The 18,329-nt window shown below is 26.4% G+C and overlaps 1 protein-coding gene across 1 annotated transcript in view; it reads right to left on the bottom strand.

The window, feature by feature from the left end:
• Window positions 1-18,329, bottom strand: part of LOC129966074 (nephrin-like) — a 679,668-nt gene that overhangs the window by 419,921 nt on the left and 241,418 nt on the right. Inside the window, exons 4-5 of the mRNA XM_056080443.1 lie at window positions 10,077-10,134; window positions 7,615-7,767 (exon numbers count right to left, since the gene is read on the bottom strand). Of these exons, the coding sequence (XP_055936418.1) occupies window positions 7,615-7,767; window positions 10,077-10,134 (211 nt within the window). The remainder of the gene's footprint in view (window positions 1-7,614; window positions 7,768-10,076; window positions 10,135-18,329) is intronic.

The following is an 18,329-nucleotide window of genomic DNA, read 5'->3' as shown; positions in this document are numbered from 1 at the left end:
CGATTAATTTACACTTCATTGTCACAAAGAATAACGATAATAACTAAGGAAAGGAATCAATTATCCGTGATTAAATTGAGACCCGAAACTTTGAGACTTCAGGCCTTCAGGCAACAAATCGTGAATATAAATCTTGATTTCTTTTTTTCTTCTAAAGGGGAAAATCCTCTTATTAACAGCCCAGAGCACTTTCATCAGTAGTAATAACTTTTCTGACAAAGAACATTAAGAGATCTTATAAGGTATTTTAATTTTAAGGTTTGCATGTTATTATTTTTAGAATAAGAAAGTTCTTAATGAACGTTACGACACCTGAGGGAAGTTTTGGGTAAGAAAATAAGGGTAGTTTATTAGTTAAAACAACTATTATCTGGCATACGTAAATGGGGCAATTAAATTATTTTTAATTAAATATTCAGGTTTCTAAGTCAACTTAATGGAAATTACTGCCAACGTTTTATACAAAGATAAAATTTATTTCAATAAAATAATGTTTAGCAAAATAGTACCTGATAATTTCTCATAATTGTGTATTTTTTTGACTTAGGTGATAAAATAATTCTACATTGTGCATCAAACTATATTCAAAATGAATGATGATTAATTTGCTTTTCCATCTCTATAGTATTAATAACTGCTCACAGAATACAAAATATCCTTTGTTATAGATATCTGAAAATTTTTAAGATATGAAATTGTCAATTTCGGAACTATTTTCGCATTTGCCAAATTGACAGCACTTTTCTTAATAATAATTTTTTCGCCTCATTTCAATGTTTCACATTGCTGAATTTAATTCGTATGTTATTTGTCCTCTATTTTTATCTTATTAGCTAATGAACTTAAGAAAAAGTATCAAAACGTTAAATAGCCTTTTTAGAATATTGCTATTGAAAACTTATAAATTGACCTATTTCTGTTGATGTAAGAACGAAAAAATTCACATTGGGATTGCAAAGCTGATGTACGAAAAGTGTTTATTTCGTTTACAAGTAGGGCAGTAGGACACATGCATATATCACTTGATGAAAATAAAATGTTCTTCAAAAAGAAGCGAGTTTTATCTTGAATCCCCCTTATATGTAGAAATAAGACAATCCCTCTCGTTCTAAGTATAAAACTTTATCCAAAGATAGAATTTTTTTAAGTACTTAATAAAAATGATGATTGTTTTTAATAATTTGTGAAATGCTTCCTGGGCTGAACAGTGAAGATCAGGAGTTTTGAGGGTTTTCAAATGCTAAACTCGTGATATATTCAAATGTTCATAATTATGCCATCTATGAAGTCTTTGGATTTGTCCTGTTTCACTTAGTCTTTTATAAATTATTGGATAATCATGAAGGAAATATCTATGGAAAAAACCAAAGATTTACAGATTTTGAAAAATTGAGTTAAAAAAATTATATAAATTATTTTAAGGTGGAATTTATTTATTGTATTAACTTAATTTTATAATGATTTACATATGAAACTGTTTTGATGTCATTTTAGTTCTGATTAATTTATTATGAAGAAATTTTATTTTCCAGGTCACCTCGAAAGCTAGATGAAATCTTAAAAACAGATTATTCCAGATTTGGAATCAGCACCATGAAATTGCTTTTGAATACTAAAACATCATTGACAGTAAAATAAGTCGCAGAGAAGGTTAATTAATTGACAATTTCCTTTTTCAGGAATGTTGCTTCATAAAATGAAATGTTGTTTTCTATTCGTTTTTCAAATGGAAAGAGGAAGATAGCAGCTCGCATCACATCCTTTTTCCCTTCACCGACACTCAAAAATACTTGAAAAATTGATATTACCATCCATGCACTTCACTGCTTTCCAATTTATTCCTCAAAATGTTAAGTTTTTAATGAATTAAGTTAAAACATTATTTATTTTGTTTCAACTTTTAATTGCAAATTTTAAATGCAATTTAGGTTTAAAAGAATGTTTTGCGTTATTATAGAAACCTAAAATTATTTTTTCTTTCTTATTAAATTTAATGCTATACGATTTATTTTATATAGTTTTTACACCTGTATCAGGTTATATATGATAAACCAACATTATTACAAAAAACAGAAAGGAACATGATGGAGTATTAAATTTTAAAAAAAAGTTTTCAAATAAAGCATTTTTTTCCTAATAAATGCTTTTCTTTATAAATATGTAAATTTATGCACGATTTATTATTGTAATCGTTTTTAAACTCTTTCATAATGTTACTAGTTAAATATTTTTATAAAAAAATTCCTTTCTCTTGTTTTTATGAAACAGTTTACCTAGAAACCAAATATATTTCGAATTGCTTCAATACTTTAGCAAGAATTTTAATATTTAATTGTTAAATAGCAGTTAAAAACATTAGTCTTTTTAGAATTTAAATGAATGATTCACTTATAGTTCTGTCAATATTAGATTTGAATCACCAACTAATGAGCTTTGAATTTATTTTATTCTGAAATTATCTACATTTTTTATTTTATTTAACTGATTTTTCTAAAAAAAATGAATTTTTATTTTTCAAAAGATTTGGTATATAACAACCATTTATGTAACTCTAAATTATCAGTTTCTTCTAAAATATTTCTCAAAATTTAAAGTTTATTACGTTCAGAAAACGCATCATTTAATCATTTTATTTACACTTTAATAATTCGAAATAACCAATAACAAGTATTTCAAACACCCTGTACATTTTAACCCTTTGCACTCGGATGGTGACTCTTCACTCCCCATTCAAGATAGAGCATCTTTTTGAAGTTTTATTTATTTATGTATTTTGGTAGTTAAAAATAACTGCAAAGTAGTAAGAAGATGCAAATTAAACTGGAGAATTCAACTTAAAAACAATTATATATATTTATTTTTCGGAACAATAAACAATTCTTTGTGTCAAGTCAATTATGTATGAATTACCTTTCCAAGTGTAAGAGTTAAATCTTATTTATAACTGACTTATTATAAGTAAAATAACGTTGGAACTAGTTGATCTTCGAAGAAAATCAGAATTCAATAAAATCACTCTGCTGTCAAATCTCTATAGCAAAATCCAACTGTTGTAAAAATTGTACAATTCGTTTTCCTATTATTAGATACATATTTTATACACGCAAATGTAAGACATATTAGAAAAAGGCTGTTAAAAATTTTAAATTTCTCTAAATTCTAAGGCAGATTTATTAAGCTATTTATTTAGATATGCGAATCCACCTTCAATAGAACTTCTGAACTTTGCAAGCATGCAAGTATTCTATGAACATGAATTTGGAAATATTTAACCCATTTGTTAGAAGTAGAATATTCGAAATAACACATCTAAGAGATTGGGAGAGGCTCATAATTCTCATAATGCGAAAACGTCTTTGATTTACATAATTCTGACTAGTATCTGATTTGCATAATTCTAACTAGTATTACAAACTGAATCAGTCTCTTGACAAGACTGATTTAAAAAATGCGCATTACTGGAACAGGAATTAAGGTTTACTATAAATATTTCATATTTCAAAATTTGCCTCACCATCTTCGAGTTTCTGTAAGTTATCTAACAGTGAAAAGAATCAAAATTGCATACTTCGGCCTTTATCAAGAAATATATATAATATTTTTCAATATGAAATATTATACATAATATTTTTAAAATGTATAATATATGGCTAACACTTTATTAGGATTTTATCTTGGAAGTTCCGTACTACTGTGTTCAAAAGTAGGCTGAAATATAGTAGGAATTGAAAAGAATCTTATGATTTTATTTATATTTACAACCTTCCTGTTATATTTGCCCTAGAAAATATCTAGAGAATAAAAAACATGCAAAAATGGAAATGAGAAATAAAATAATAAAAAAAAATCAAAGAATAAAAATTACTGTAAAAGGAAAATGGATATTAAAGAGGTTAATGGATATTTGATGAAATTTTATATCGAAGTTTTATAATTCCGGAGAAAAATATTTATAAGTATGAAATTTAGTTGCAATTCAGTAGCTAGATAAATATTAGAATTTTGCACATAAGTCGTTTAGAAAAAGAGACTCCGAAATCTTTATAAAAAAAATAATAAAATCCAATTTAAAATATTAAAAATTGCAATGTGAAAATATTTTTCTTTAAACATAATGTAAATTTATAAAAATTCGGAGCAAATTCGAAAAAGTAGTTCTTGAAGATATATTGGATAAAATTTTAACTTATGCATTTATAAGTGGGAAACGAAAATGAAAATCGATACTATAACATATTTATAACTATGTATAGAAATCAGTATTTTAACACAATGCTTTGGCGCTACTCGAACTAAAACATAACAAAATTATTATTTAGAAAAAAGTGTTAAAAATAATAATATTCTTAGGATTTTTAAAAATTCCTTTGGATTACATTCCTTAAGTAAAACGGCATGATATTTCTCAAGAATTCAAAAGCCTACTTTTTCTCTTTTTGTCACTTATATTTTAATACGCTTTGTAATAAATACAATTTATATATAAGAAAAAAATACAACCATATTAAACATTTCTGGATATTTTCAAATTATACCTAAAGTTTAAATAGCGAAATTTTCATTTTTTATCATATTAATTGTAAATCGGGCAATGAGTTTAATAAAAATATAAGAAAAATCTCCATTCATTTCTTTTGAAAATAATATTAACATTTCAACAAAATTTCATTAAACTTCGTTAAATCGAAAAATAATTTTTTTTTCAAAAACTAAGTATTTTTAAAAAATTGCCCATTACTTGAAACTTTTCTACTTGGAAATCAAAGTGAAGGATTTTTTTACAATAAACGCAAGAGCAAGTGAGTGTGAGATATATTTCGGACAATGACATTCAACAAATAAATGGTGCATTCTTTTAATCACAAACTTTTTTTTTCCTTGCTTGGATCGCTTTAAATGATTAGTATTGAAAATAATATAGAAGACCCAGAAATTTTTATTTCCAACTACTACAGAATATTTATTTATGGGAAAAGTCAATAAAGTAGCAAAAATAATTTTAATGGTAACATAATTTTATGTAATATGCCATATTATAACGAAGGCATAGTAAATTCTGTAAAGCTGAATATGTAATTAGAATCAGAAGCATTTATGAACACGGTGTAAGATACTAATCATTTCAATATTTTTAGTCGATCACTTATTGATGATTTTATTTCACTGAGGGGTAGGGAGCGGAAAAATGAGAGTATTTCGAGAATTCGTCATTCTTCCGCCTTTATTTCTGCTTGTTGGATACTTGTTCGTTCAATTTCTTCACATGTATGCGAGTATCGTGCCGTTTCTGAAAGTATTATTTTAACTTAATTCATTCCGAGTGTAAACCGAGTTTACATTATTATTAAATGAGTATATCTCTTCCTTTCATCTTTCCTCTCATCCCTATTTTGAAGAATTAAACCCATCCTAACACATGTGGAAAAGCGCAGAGGTTTTGGAAACCGCTGACAAACAATAGCAAAAACTTAAAATGCATGGAAAAAAAATTTGGTATATTAATATTCAGAAAAAATAGTTAATAACATTAAAAATTACGTTATATTTCATTTAATTTAGAAATTTTTTCTTTTGACTTAAAGGTTACATCTAATTTTGCGTGATTAAATTGTTTAATTAAAATTCTTTCTTCTTTATTTAAAGGCATTCAAAAGTATATTTTAATCTTAGAGATTCAATTACAAATTAAACTATTTTTAGAGAAATCTGATTGATAATTATTTATATAAATTTAAGTGCTACTTTTCTGCAAGTTTAAAATTAATAGGGGAATGTAAAATATAAAACATTTCTATGAAATACGGTTAATAACAAAATTTGACGATTTAGATAAAATCTTTCATATTCTTTGTAATTCAAAACATCAATTCCCGAAATCATTCATATATTTTATAATACAGAATATCAAGTAGAAGTCATCAACAGGAAGAATGAAGCCGACTTCTAGTTGATATATTCCAATGTTGATACCAATATTAGTACAATGAAGTTATTATTTTGGTAATTTTTTAAACAGTTGTATAAAGCAATATTATTAGCGATTTTTTTGGAAAATAATACGTCAAGGTGAGTTAGAAAGAACCTTAGATTTCAGTCTGTTAATTGAAGATTTGTTTTTATCTCTCAAATCTTACTAATTCAGATTCGCCAGTTAGTTTTAATTCTAATATAACTGAAAGTTATATTAAATAGTAAATAAAAAATTCTAAATGGTCCATATTATGCCAGAATGCAATATAAATAATAATTCATTAAAATGCCTCCAAGATACATAAAGCAAAAATATTTTTAAATGTATTGCCTGATTTTATTTTTCTTCAACAATTTAAACAGAAATTTAACCAAACCAAATCATATATTTTTTCAATGTAAATATGTGTTTATTTTATAGTAGAAATCTTAATGATAAATATAAAGAAACGACTTATTTGACAAAAAAACTAAAGTCCTCTTCTGCACTCATTTGAATTTATGAAGACAAGATAAGCATTTTGTATAATGGTCGAAAATAAAAAAATAAAAAACACATACCCGAGTTTGAACATTAACAACATAACAATTTAACACTCTTTTTATTTCTGATCAGCTACAGAATTTTCGAGAAAAAATGTATCATGGATTTCCTTTATTGCGTTTCTGAAATTATGTCTTATATTCCGAAGTGAGGAAAGTGAGAAATGATTTTCAGGTCACACATTAAGATACTTGAGTATTAATTGTATACCATTTTTGAATTTTCGGCTTAAGCACATGCCATTGGCAGATTTTAGACTTGACCACACCTCCTTGAGTCAATAGATTATTATAGTCAATAGGCCAACATGAAATCTTTGCAATTAATCCCTGATCGCATAACATGGAGTTTTTGGCAAATTCGTTTAGCAATCTCGTATTGCAATAAATTTGACATCTTTGATGTTTTTTATATATTAATCACTAGTATGGAGTAAATTACAAAGCCCCTATATGAAATATCATAGTGTAGATTAATTATTTTAAATAAAAAGCTACAGGCCGGCGTCCTGGCATAAGGGTAGCTCGTCTTTCCCGTGATCTGTTCGTCCTGGGTTCGAGTCCCGATTCGGGCATGGTTGTTCTTCTCCTGTGTTCTATCTGTGAGGTGTGTGAATTCCCCCCCCCCTGTAAAAAGGGCCGTTCAAGCGAAAGTAACGCATGAGGTAGCTAAATCGTACTCTTGGCCCTAGTTGGCGCTCTTAAAAAACAAGAGAGGCTCATTCGGCTAAAGTGCCATAAATCGCAACACAACACAAAATGCTTCAGTAAAATTATCAATTTATATAATGATAATATTAGAAGATTCTATCAAGAATATGTAATAAAAGTGATTTCAATCCCGTTGTTACTAAAAGATACTGATTTTAGAAACTAAGTTTATAACATTTCCTAAAACAAATGATAACATAATCTGGTTAAGAAAATACAATGCCTAATATTATTATTTGTGGTGTATATGATTTTATTCATAACATATTATAAATGAGATTAAATTTTACTTAAATTTCCGATTCATTATTTTTACAATAAATACTAACATTTCCTGATTTATTGCATAAAATATGGAAATTTGGGGAATAAAAAAATTGAAATTTATACCTTTTGGTATTTCAACATTGTTTTTATACCACTTTAATTGAGCAGCTGGTTTGCTTCCCACAGCTTGGCAGGTCAAGCGAACTGTTACGTTTTCCTTCACTTCCATGGTGGAAGCTTGACCAAGTCCATTGACAGTAAGGTAGTCAGGTGGTACTAAGTGAAACAAAAACAGCATTCAGAAACATATAAACAAAACGAGTAAATGAAATAATGAGCTAATATAAAAGAGGATAAATCTGGTACCAGAACAGAGTTCAACAAATTAAAAAATGTGAAAATAACAGTATTTTACTACAAGTAGTATCGTGAAATAGCGTAAAAGTATCAAGAATTAAATAAAATTCGAGAATTAGGTGGGGGATAATTTATATAATACATAATTTATATCAGTGTCGTTATGAAATTCCACAGAAATACTACATTCCCAATAGAAACAATATCCATGTATGTTAATTATAATTGCAACTTTTATTTTAAGAAAAGGAAATTAGTTACAAAATGAATACATGTCTGCAATTCTCACAACAGCAAATTTCAATTTCACAGAAAAAAAAATAACTGCTTTAATTTAGAAGGCTTTAATTTAGAAACTTATCTTAATTCATTCTCTCTTGAATACAATTTTCGACTTTGAACCTGCATTCGAAAAAACTTCAGTAACTATCACTTGATAGTAAATCGAATTTTTATAATTATTTTCCTTATTTTGCACATATATTTCCTTCCAATTAAATACCCTATATTTGATTTCATTTGTAAACTCTTGAAGACAAGACGGTCATGATACACAAAAATGAAAATGTTTGAGATACTATCAATATGTCCCTTGAAATAATGCAGGTAATTTTTCATTCGTGTATATGAAGACGAAACCAAATAAATTACCCCAAGAAGACGAAATTAAGTTGATAATGAAACTAAAAACTTGAATAACTAATAATGGTTTTATACATTTCCTAAAAGGGCATACAACCTTTTATCAACCTCGATTAGAATTTTAAAATTTTTAATTCTCATTATTTTTTTTACTATATTGTATCTGTGGAAAAACTGTAGACTCCAATCTTTGTATTTGCGACCACTTTAAACAAGCCATTAAATGATTATACACATTAATTAGATAAATGATAATGATAATGCAATTTTCAAATACTTTGAGACTCTTAAGAATTAGTGAGATTAAGCATTTAACTTTTAAAATGGTGCGGAAATGGTTAATTAGGAATGTGTTTTTTTATTGCAGTTATCTCAATAGTTTTTTCTCCTTCAGCGCTTCTTTACTTTTTTTCCTTGTTTATACATCTATAAAAATATTTAAAAATAAATGCTTGGGAAGACACAAATTTACTTTCACTCAATTATCTACATTTTTGATTAAATTTAATCTCGACATTTTGTTTTTATTTTAATATTTTAACATTTCACTTTCATTTTCATTTTTTTTTTTTTTTACTCATTTTAGATTTTTTGATTAGCATTGTCGGGGATGTTATTCATGTCATTTATGTTAAACTTATTCGAATTTTGCCCATTTTTACAATATAATTTGAATAACCGAATTACGTCATAAATCTAAATTTCATATTTTAATTTTATTTCGAATTCTATATATATCCTATTTATAGAAAGAAATGTTCTCTTCCCATCGATTCATTACCAACTTTAAATCCAAGAATTCGGTATGATGTATATGTATATATCTATAGTTTTATAATTTCATTCATTTTTCTATTGTAGATATTCCTATTCTACATTAAAACTCTATAAAGAAATCTCATAATATATCCTTATTATTATAATTTCAATTGCCTGTCCCAAAAAAAGCATTTAAAATTTTCTATGAGGAAAAGTTAATATTTCAATAAATTCGGTCAACAAATAAATAGGTTTTCTTTATCAAATGGACCATTTTTTGTTATTAAAAAGCTTTAAAATTCTTTCAAGGTTCTTATTATTTCAACCTTTGAGTAGTAGCTGAACATACATGTCCCACCTGTAATTAAAATCCATTGTTAGAACTTTTCTTTCGTAAGACACTTTTTGAATTTTAAGGCGAATACTACATACTTGTAAATGACTTTAAATTATTTTTATGGAAGTAATAAAATAGGTATCTTTTCCACTCTAAAAAGTTTCTATCAATTAGATCGATTATGCTCTTATCGATATTTTGGTTATGAAGAATATTATATGCCCTATATAACGGACTAAAAATATGTTAATAATGAATATATAACTAACGAAAAAATATATGAATCCTTAATGAAATTAATTATTCACTACTTAACATGGATTTGATTTTTTTAAACTTGAATAATGTTTTATAAATTTTTTTTTTACCTTTTCATTGTGGAAATATGATATTTCTATAATTATAGATACATGTCAAAGAGAAACTTCAAAGAATATTAGAAATTATTTGTTTAAAAATATTGATATACGCATATAGAAAATTCACTTACTAAGTATCCTTAGTTGAGCAGCTGCTCTAATAGGTGTATGGTTCATAGCTGGACCAACCTGCAGAAATATTAGTCCATTAAAATTACATATTCAAAACCTTTACGTTAAAAATTAAGTATTAGATTAAATAAATATTGGAAATCATTACACAGAATATTATTTCTCTATACAAAAATATTTTCTTATAAATATATATAATTAAATCAATTTCGTCTTGTGCAAACTAGCTAATTAACATGAATATTTTTTTTTAATTTCTTTAAAAGCAATATGTGTAATACGATTCAAGTTAAAGCTTCTGGTACGTGCTAAACTGTTTAGGTTAGCCATTACAATAGCTCATTTCTCCGAGCTAAAGGTTATTGTATTAAAATATTTGATTTCTTAGAAGGAATAGTACAAACGGATATTCAAATCATTAATTATTAAAATAATTCCATCTTTCGCTACTTAAACGAATGTAATAAAATTCTGCTAATTTGATATAAGAATGCGGATAATTTATAAATTATTTTCAAATCAGATGCCAACATTTTTTCGTCAACTTTATCCAAAACTTTACGAATTCTTTTATTAAAAATATTAAAAACATATGCAATACATTAAAATAATATGAATACAAAGAATACGAAGAAACTATACATTTTTGTATAAATTAATATTAGTAATTTTTTTTCCAAAACATTGTTTCGCAAAGTATGAAATTCATGGATTAATAATAGATTAAGAGATTATTGCCAAAATGGAAATTAAGCTTCCGAATTATCTTTATTCAATTCGATGTATCCAATTCTCATGCGTTTTTCTTGAAAAAAAATATGAGGAAATAATTTCGGAATATTAACTTTCATTTTAACATCTCAAATAAAAAGTGTAGCTACATATACAATAAATTTTTTCTAAGTTTGAGCCTATTAAATCAAAATGATTGCATAATATTAGAGTATTAAAAGGTCAAACTATTTTTGCATACCTTTGATCATACTTATATATTGAAAACGTTTTCTCATACGCTACTTAAATAAATCCAAGTATAACTAACTTGATATGAAAAGTGGAATAATTTATTATAAAATATTTTCTAATGAAATGACCATCTATGCTTTATGTAATTTATTTGTAAGGTGACAAAATGCTTAACAACAAAAAAACTCAGAAATACCAACAAAATTATATGGGAATCGCAAGTTTCCTGAATATTTAAGCTGCTATTTGCTTCCTTCCTATAAATATACGCGTAGAAATCTTAACTGGCATTTGCATATTCTTACTAGTGCAAAACGAAAAAAGAACCCAATATTATAAATCATTGTTATCTGGAAGGAAAAAATGAGTAATCCGACACTAGAAAAGATTTACAGGACTTTCAGACTTCAAGAGCAAGGTAAGGAAAAGAACTTTGTCATTATAATGAATATAAATTTCTTATTTTTGTCACTATAAGCTCCTAAGTTGACATTATAAGCTAACATATGGAGTGGCTTATTTTATGTTCTTATGCACTTAACTTACTTTTTAAGTTATGAACACTCTTAAACTAGTTATCCTCAACTTTTTCGATTTATAATTATTGCCATCGACGATAACAGCATTTTTACGTTTTACAGAATTGTTTACAAAAGAAATATTTTTTATACACAATAAGAGGATATTTTTAATCTTATTTTATTCAACTTAATTTCTAACTTAATTTCAAATAATAATTTTTAAGAACTGAATCAAAAATATGTCGAGAAATATGAAAAATGAGTATAAAATATTTTTTTGTGTACTTTTTAACTGAAAACTGTTATTTTTACTTATTATTATTCAGGAATAAGAATACGGTATTCAGTTAATAATGGACATATTGTTGTGTAAAAATGTCCTTAAAAATTAATATAATAAAATTTCGAAGTTTTACTAAAAATCTAATACAGGTGAATTTTCAAAATAAATCATACTTTTATATAAAGGAATTTAATAATGAAAATATAATTAAATTAAAAATTTATTTACATAAATTGACTGTCATTTTGTCTATTAGCCACTTTCTCCTTTAAAGAAGTAAATTATGCAAGATTTTATTTAATAAAATTATATATGACTCTTGATTTTAAAAAATAGACTATATTGAAAATTATAATTTTAATTATAAGTCTATTTCTACCAATAATGACTCTTAAAAGTATTAATATTAGAGATAAATTGATATTCAAACAAATTTTCATGACCATTCCTTAACCATTTCTCATATGAAATCGTTTTATTCTTTGGAGCAAAAAGGAAAAAAAATATTAAAAGCCCTTAATTTCAATAAGAAAGAACACTTATTTTCAATAATATTAGAAAACCAGATTTGTGTTCTCCATTCTCCATTTTATATTAGCATTTGAATCTGGTTCTAGAATACTTCTCTCAAACATTAACCTACTTATAAATATTTTTATGTTATATGTATTATAATAAATGATTATGACCTATATTCTGTTTTTTTATAATCTAAACGCTTAATGTGTCATTAGATATACAAAGAATCGGAAATAGGAGAGCACATTGAAAAATATAAAATACTGTCTGGAATTTATTTCTTCAGATGCTTTCATAGAAATAATCAAATACCGTGAATCGTTACTTATTACAAAACTTATATATTAATTTCGATTATTACTGTTCTTAATGTTTTCTGTAATTCACTTCATATTTTTATTATATGCCATATAACATTTAATTTCATTGAACATCTTATAAACATTAGTTGAAAGTGTATCATCAAAATAGTGTAATAATTTGTGTATGAGTTTCAGTCAAAATGTTTTGCTGAATATAAATATTCAAAATTTGGTATTTTGTTTCACAATTATTACGTTAATTATGAAATGCATTAGTATTTCTCTAAAGCAATATATTCCCAGGTTATTTAACACAATCCGGAGAAACATCAAAATGCAAAACTATAGCAATTAGAATAATTGATTTATATATATAGGTACAAAATTTTATATTAAAAATATAATAATTAAATATTATAAAACATAAATATTACATAAATTTAACTACATTAAAACATATTAAAAACTATATTAAAAAAATTTCAAAACTAAAATAAAATTCCATCGATTTGATGAAATCCGCATAATATTTATAGCAATGAAACATGAAATCAATTAAAATTTCCAAAAAAGATGGTAGAAGAAAATGTGAATGGCACCATGTTAAATATAATATTGTTACAAAATTTTTCTTCTACAACAAATATCGCAAATTAATCGTAATGACGCAGCTCATTTAATTGCTTTAGTTCAGCAGCTTTCTTGCTGTCTAATCCTCCAGTTTCTTTACTTGTCGGCGACTCCGACTCCTCACACACCCGCCCTCTGACGATAAACACAACTTCTTCTAGCTTCAGAGTGCTCGTCTTTTATAATTCCGGGAGGCGGGGCTAGAAACTGCAGACCAATCAGGGCGTACCTGGGTGTATCTCTGTTATTACTGGATGGATCATGAAACTTCTCGAACTTTCTGGTTTTATCCATTTAGTCGCCAAACTCGCCAAATTCAACGCCAAGTCGCCAAATGGTCGCCAAGCTCAGCACGCCGTGCCGGATAGCAAAATTACAGATTTGTTACAATATACATGCTTTTGAGTAATGCGTGTTAAGCAATCACTATATTGGATGCGCAAACAGTTGTATGCATCCATCCGTATTAATGTAGGATATTATTTCTGCTTCTGATATAACAGCAGTTATTGAACTTGTTTAGTAACTTTATTAATAATCTTGGAATTCGGAATTCATCAAAATTACCCTTCCGTCACTGATTTGATTGGTAAACTTTTTGCTAATTTAAATGATATAGTCAAACGTTGACATTCTTAAATGCACTTCTATTTGAAGCTACAGTATGATATGCAAAGTTATCAAGATAAGCGCGTAAGAATTTTATTATAAACCGAATTCTATTGAATTGGATCCTTATCCTCATTCATTGCTTTAGATTAAAGATTGCGGTATTGGAACTTGAAACAGGTTGCAAAATTTGTTAGAATCTGCTTACTATGTTCACGTAGGAAAACGCTTAGAGAAAGTTTTTCTTTATGTTTCTTATATAAAGCTGGATCAGACAATAGCGACTCTTACTTGTGAACAAGGTTCCTTCTTTCCGAATCTTCATTGCACTCTTCAAGACGAGTTAGATTTAGTGATGTTTAAAAGTCGGCACAGTCGTCTAAAACAAGGCACAAGAAGTCTTGGAACACAGTTTAAGATTTTTTTATTATGCTTTTATCGCTGTCTTCTTAAAACTATCATGGAAAAATATCGTGAAAAATGTCAGAAATGCAATTACGATGTATCAAACTATTAGAAAAATATCCGATTCAAAATTTAGCAAAGGATTCCTAACTATGCGTAACGTCTAATTCTTCTTGACTATAGTTTATTAAACCGATGTCACTGAATAAGTTATGGCTTCATAAAAAAATTACCGCAATAGACCAGATTTATGCCGTTTTTGTATTAATTTCTAATACATATTATAAATAGCCGAGTCATCTAAATCTGATATTTCTGTTATCTTCCTACAGACCACCTATACTAATTTTTTATGAAACTCTTTCACTGGCACTTAATCTCGCTTTTTGCTCATGTCTATGGTACATTTCGATGGACATAGGCCATTTATGTGAGGGTGATTCACAAACCTAGTTCTGGTAGACTGTAAAGAAAAGTAATATCAATTCTTTAACTTTATTTAAATTTAAGATATATCCAAACTCTTCCGAATCGTTTTAAGCATGTTTTGTAAAAATTAAAATGATAAAATGTGCACATAATGCTTGTGAAATTTTAAGAGAATTATTTCTTTTTCCAAAATTTAACTTAAAAATTTTTGTTTAAAAGAAGAAAAAAAAAACACATTTTTTTTTAATATTGGGAAATTTTGACATTAGTACAGTTTTAATTGCAACACAATTTTTTAAAATCTTTCTAGATTGACTGTTAATAATGTTTCTACTAGGCTAGAAAATAATAAAAAATATAGAAAAAGGTAAATAAAAATATTTACCACCTCATTTTTTTACAGTTAAATGGCAAATGGAATTTAAAAAAATTTAAAAAATTGCATTGATGAATTAAATTGTTAAAAAAGTTAACAATCAGCAGTCTTTTTCAATAGACTATGAAATTTAACAAAATCCGAATTAAAGGGATATAATCAAAATTAAAGAATCTGAAGTCAGATTTATTCCTAAAATGATTATTGTAATAACTAGAGAATACACAATGAAAATTCCCAACATAAATTTATATTTCATTTGGCTATCCTTTTAGTGTTCAATAAATTCTTATTAATAATCAATAAAACTTCCATTCACCCTGGAGCTATCTTAGCTTATGAAGAAAATAAGAATTTTTTTAAAAATCTATTCTTATTGTTTTACCCTGAAAGTTATGGTCTCACTAAACCAATTATGTCAAAACATATTCCTTTAAAGTAAGTTCTCAGAAAGGAAGTGAAAAACCCAGGGCAATTTATTTCCTCTCTAATAGGATGTGCTGTGATTTATGAAATCTAGAAAGATCCAATTAAGTCGACAAAAATTTAAGACAATTCAACTTGGATTCATTCTTTCACAATGAAGCCAATGTGGACTATCACTTTGAGCTTATTATCTTGTTTGAGCAGATAATATGATAAATAAAATAAAATTTATTTTATTATATATAAAAAAAGTAGATATTTTTTTCAATCCATGTTTTGGGCAATGAATGATTCTGCAACTTTCAAATATATTCAAATCCAGAAATTAATGAGTATATGCATTTTTCTTTTTTTCTGATTTAACTTCTGAAATTTATTACCCAATTATTTGAAATTATTAAAAAATTTATATTTTATGCCTTTTTATCCAAGAAATTTCTAAATTAATTTTAATATATATTTTTTCAGGTAGAAAATAATGATTGGAAATTACAACCTATTTTTACTCGGGTTATTTGCTTTAGAAAATTTTATAAACATTTGAACAAATTGGTCAATATTTCCTACTTATGAATATTATTTGCATAAATATCTTTGAATAGTAACAAAATTTTGTTAGGTAGAGAATAAATATTTGGAAGTGTATTGTTTTTATCTACTGAAAAAGAATATGAATTTTTTTTAAAAATCAGCAGATATTTATATATATCATACTACTGTAAAAAAATGTACTATAAACTGGCTGATACAGTAATTTTCATAAATTTCAATTTTTTATAATTAAAATAAAGTAATGTAACGTCAAAATATAAGTAATGCTAAAATAACCTCTTTAATATAACGTTTCTAAGTAGTTTAAAATATATTTAGGATGATTTTTAGCACATTTCAGCTTTTTCAACGCAATTTTTGGGAATAAGACTTTTTACTTAATCGTCTGATGCAGGTTATAATTACACAAGTTACTTCCAATTTTTCATAGAACTTATTTTTCTTAGTTTTTGTTTAATTTTAATTTTTGAATTCTTCAGAATATAGAGTGTATCTGAAAATAAAAATCATTTAGACAAACAACTGAATGGCAGGTGAATTATTAGATTTAGTTATGAATGATTTATTGATAAGATTTAATTATGGTATTTTTTGTACGCAAGATCTCATTTATATAGATTTCTAAAATAACTGCGCATACATTACAAAATTATTTTTAAATTATTCATACAACTGATTATTCTAATATCATTTATATTATTCTTAATTTGTTCATACAGCTGATTATTATAATCTCCTTTTTATTATTCTTAACTTGTTCATATAACTGATTACCTGATCTCATTTATAGTATTTTTAACTTTATCGTACAGCTGATTATTTTGAACTAATTTTTACTATTTGTAACTTGTTCGTACGGTTGATTAGTTTGAACTCATTTTTATTATTTTTAACTTGTTCGTACGGCTGATTATTTTGAACTCATTTTTACTATTCGTAACTTGTTGGTATGGCTGATAATTTTGAGCTCATTATTATTATTTTTAACTTGTTCATACAACTGATTATTCCAATTTTTTTATATTATTTTCCGAGTTCTTTTCGGATAACAGCAAGCAACAATTAAGATTCCTTATTTTTTTTAAGTTGCCACCGAGCTATTTTAGCCGTAGGAAAAATTTCATTTCTTTATTCGTAAGAAACATAACTAAATGTTTTTCCCAAAAACTAACCAGATTTTCTCTATTTAAAACTGTTTAAAAGTTTCCCAGCAAGTTGAAATTGTATACCTTTATATACTTCATTCTACTGTACCACTTCAATGTTTAGAAAAACTTAAAACCCCGTAAAAAGACAAAGTAATAATGTTTTGGGGAACATGCTTCGCTAATCAGTTGAGCGAAGTTCCTCCTTGCATTTCGGTACAGAATTCAACTTTCGCCGTTAGAATGGAATTCCTTTTTTTCTGTTTCTCTTGTGCTTTTCCTCGTATTAGGTTGAGTCTTTTACTAACAAGGGCAGACGTACCTGAGGGACCTATACCTAAGAATTCAGGAAAGGGTTTTCAGTTTTCGTTACTTTTATACACTAGTTGCAAGAAAACCTAAAACTTTTTTCTTCCCCTTTTCCTGCATGTGAGTATTTCTTTTTTTCGGTTTCAGAAGATCTCAATCTCTAAAAAGAAACTGAATGTTGTAAAAAATTATTAGTTTCCTTCTGATTTAATGTGCAACGTAGAAGTTAAGCCTTTTTTGTTATACCTGTTTTATTATTTTGTTTTGTTTTATTTTATTTTAGTTTGCCACGTTTCTTTATTTGAAATAGTTTGATGTATGTTCGCAATATTTCTTTTATTTAATTTCATTTTTGATGTTGACCTACGATTTTTCTTTTTCCTTTCGACTATTTTTCAAAGATCCGTTGAAACTTTTTTCCCCATTCGATTTAATGCTTGAAGTTACAAGGAATGGCAGTTTATTAAATGAAGGGGAAAAGAAATCTTATCGAAAAAATATTGATCAATAAAAGAGCAGATAATTCATAAATGAGACATTATGAAACAGTTTTAGCACTAAATGTCTCTTATCAAAATAAGAAGAAAAATTTAATGGAACAAAAGAAATTTAAAAGTATTTGGTTGAGACTTCTGCATTAATAAGAATTCTTTTTTGTAAAATAAAGTTACAGTTGTGTGTACAGTACAGTGGCGCTCTTTGGGCGAGACCATATGACCCAGAGCTAACGAACTAGGAACATACATACATCGGAACGTGGAATTGTGTATGTAGGAACGA

Source organism: Argiope bruennichi, chromosome 4 (assembly GCF_947563725.1).
Source record: "Argiope bruennichi chromosome 4, qqArgBrue1.1, whole genome shotgun sequence".
Lineage (NCBI taxonomy): Eukaryota > Metazoa > Arthropoda > Arachnida > Araneae > Araneidae > Argiope > Argiope bruennichi.
The sequence above is the reverse complement of the archived record's forward strand: the minus strand, read 5'-3'. Positions and strand labels throughout refer to the sequence as shown.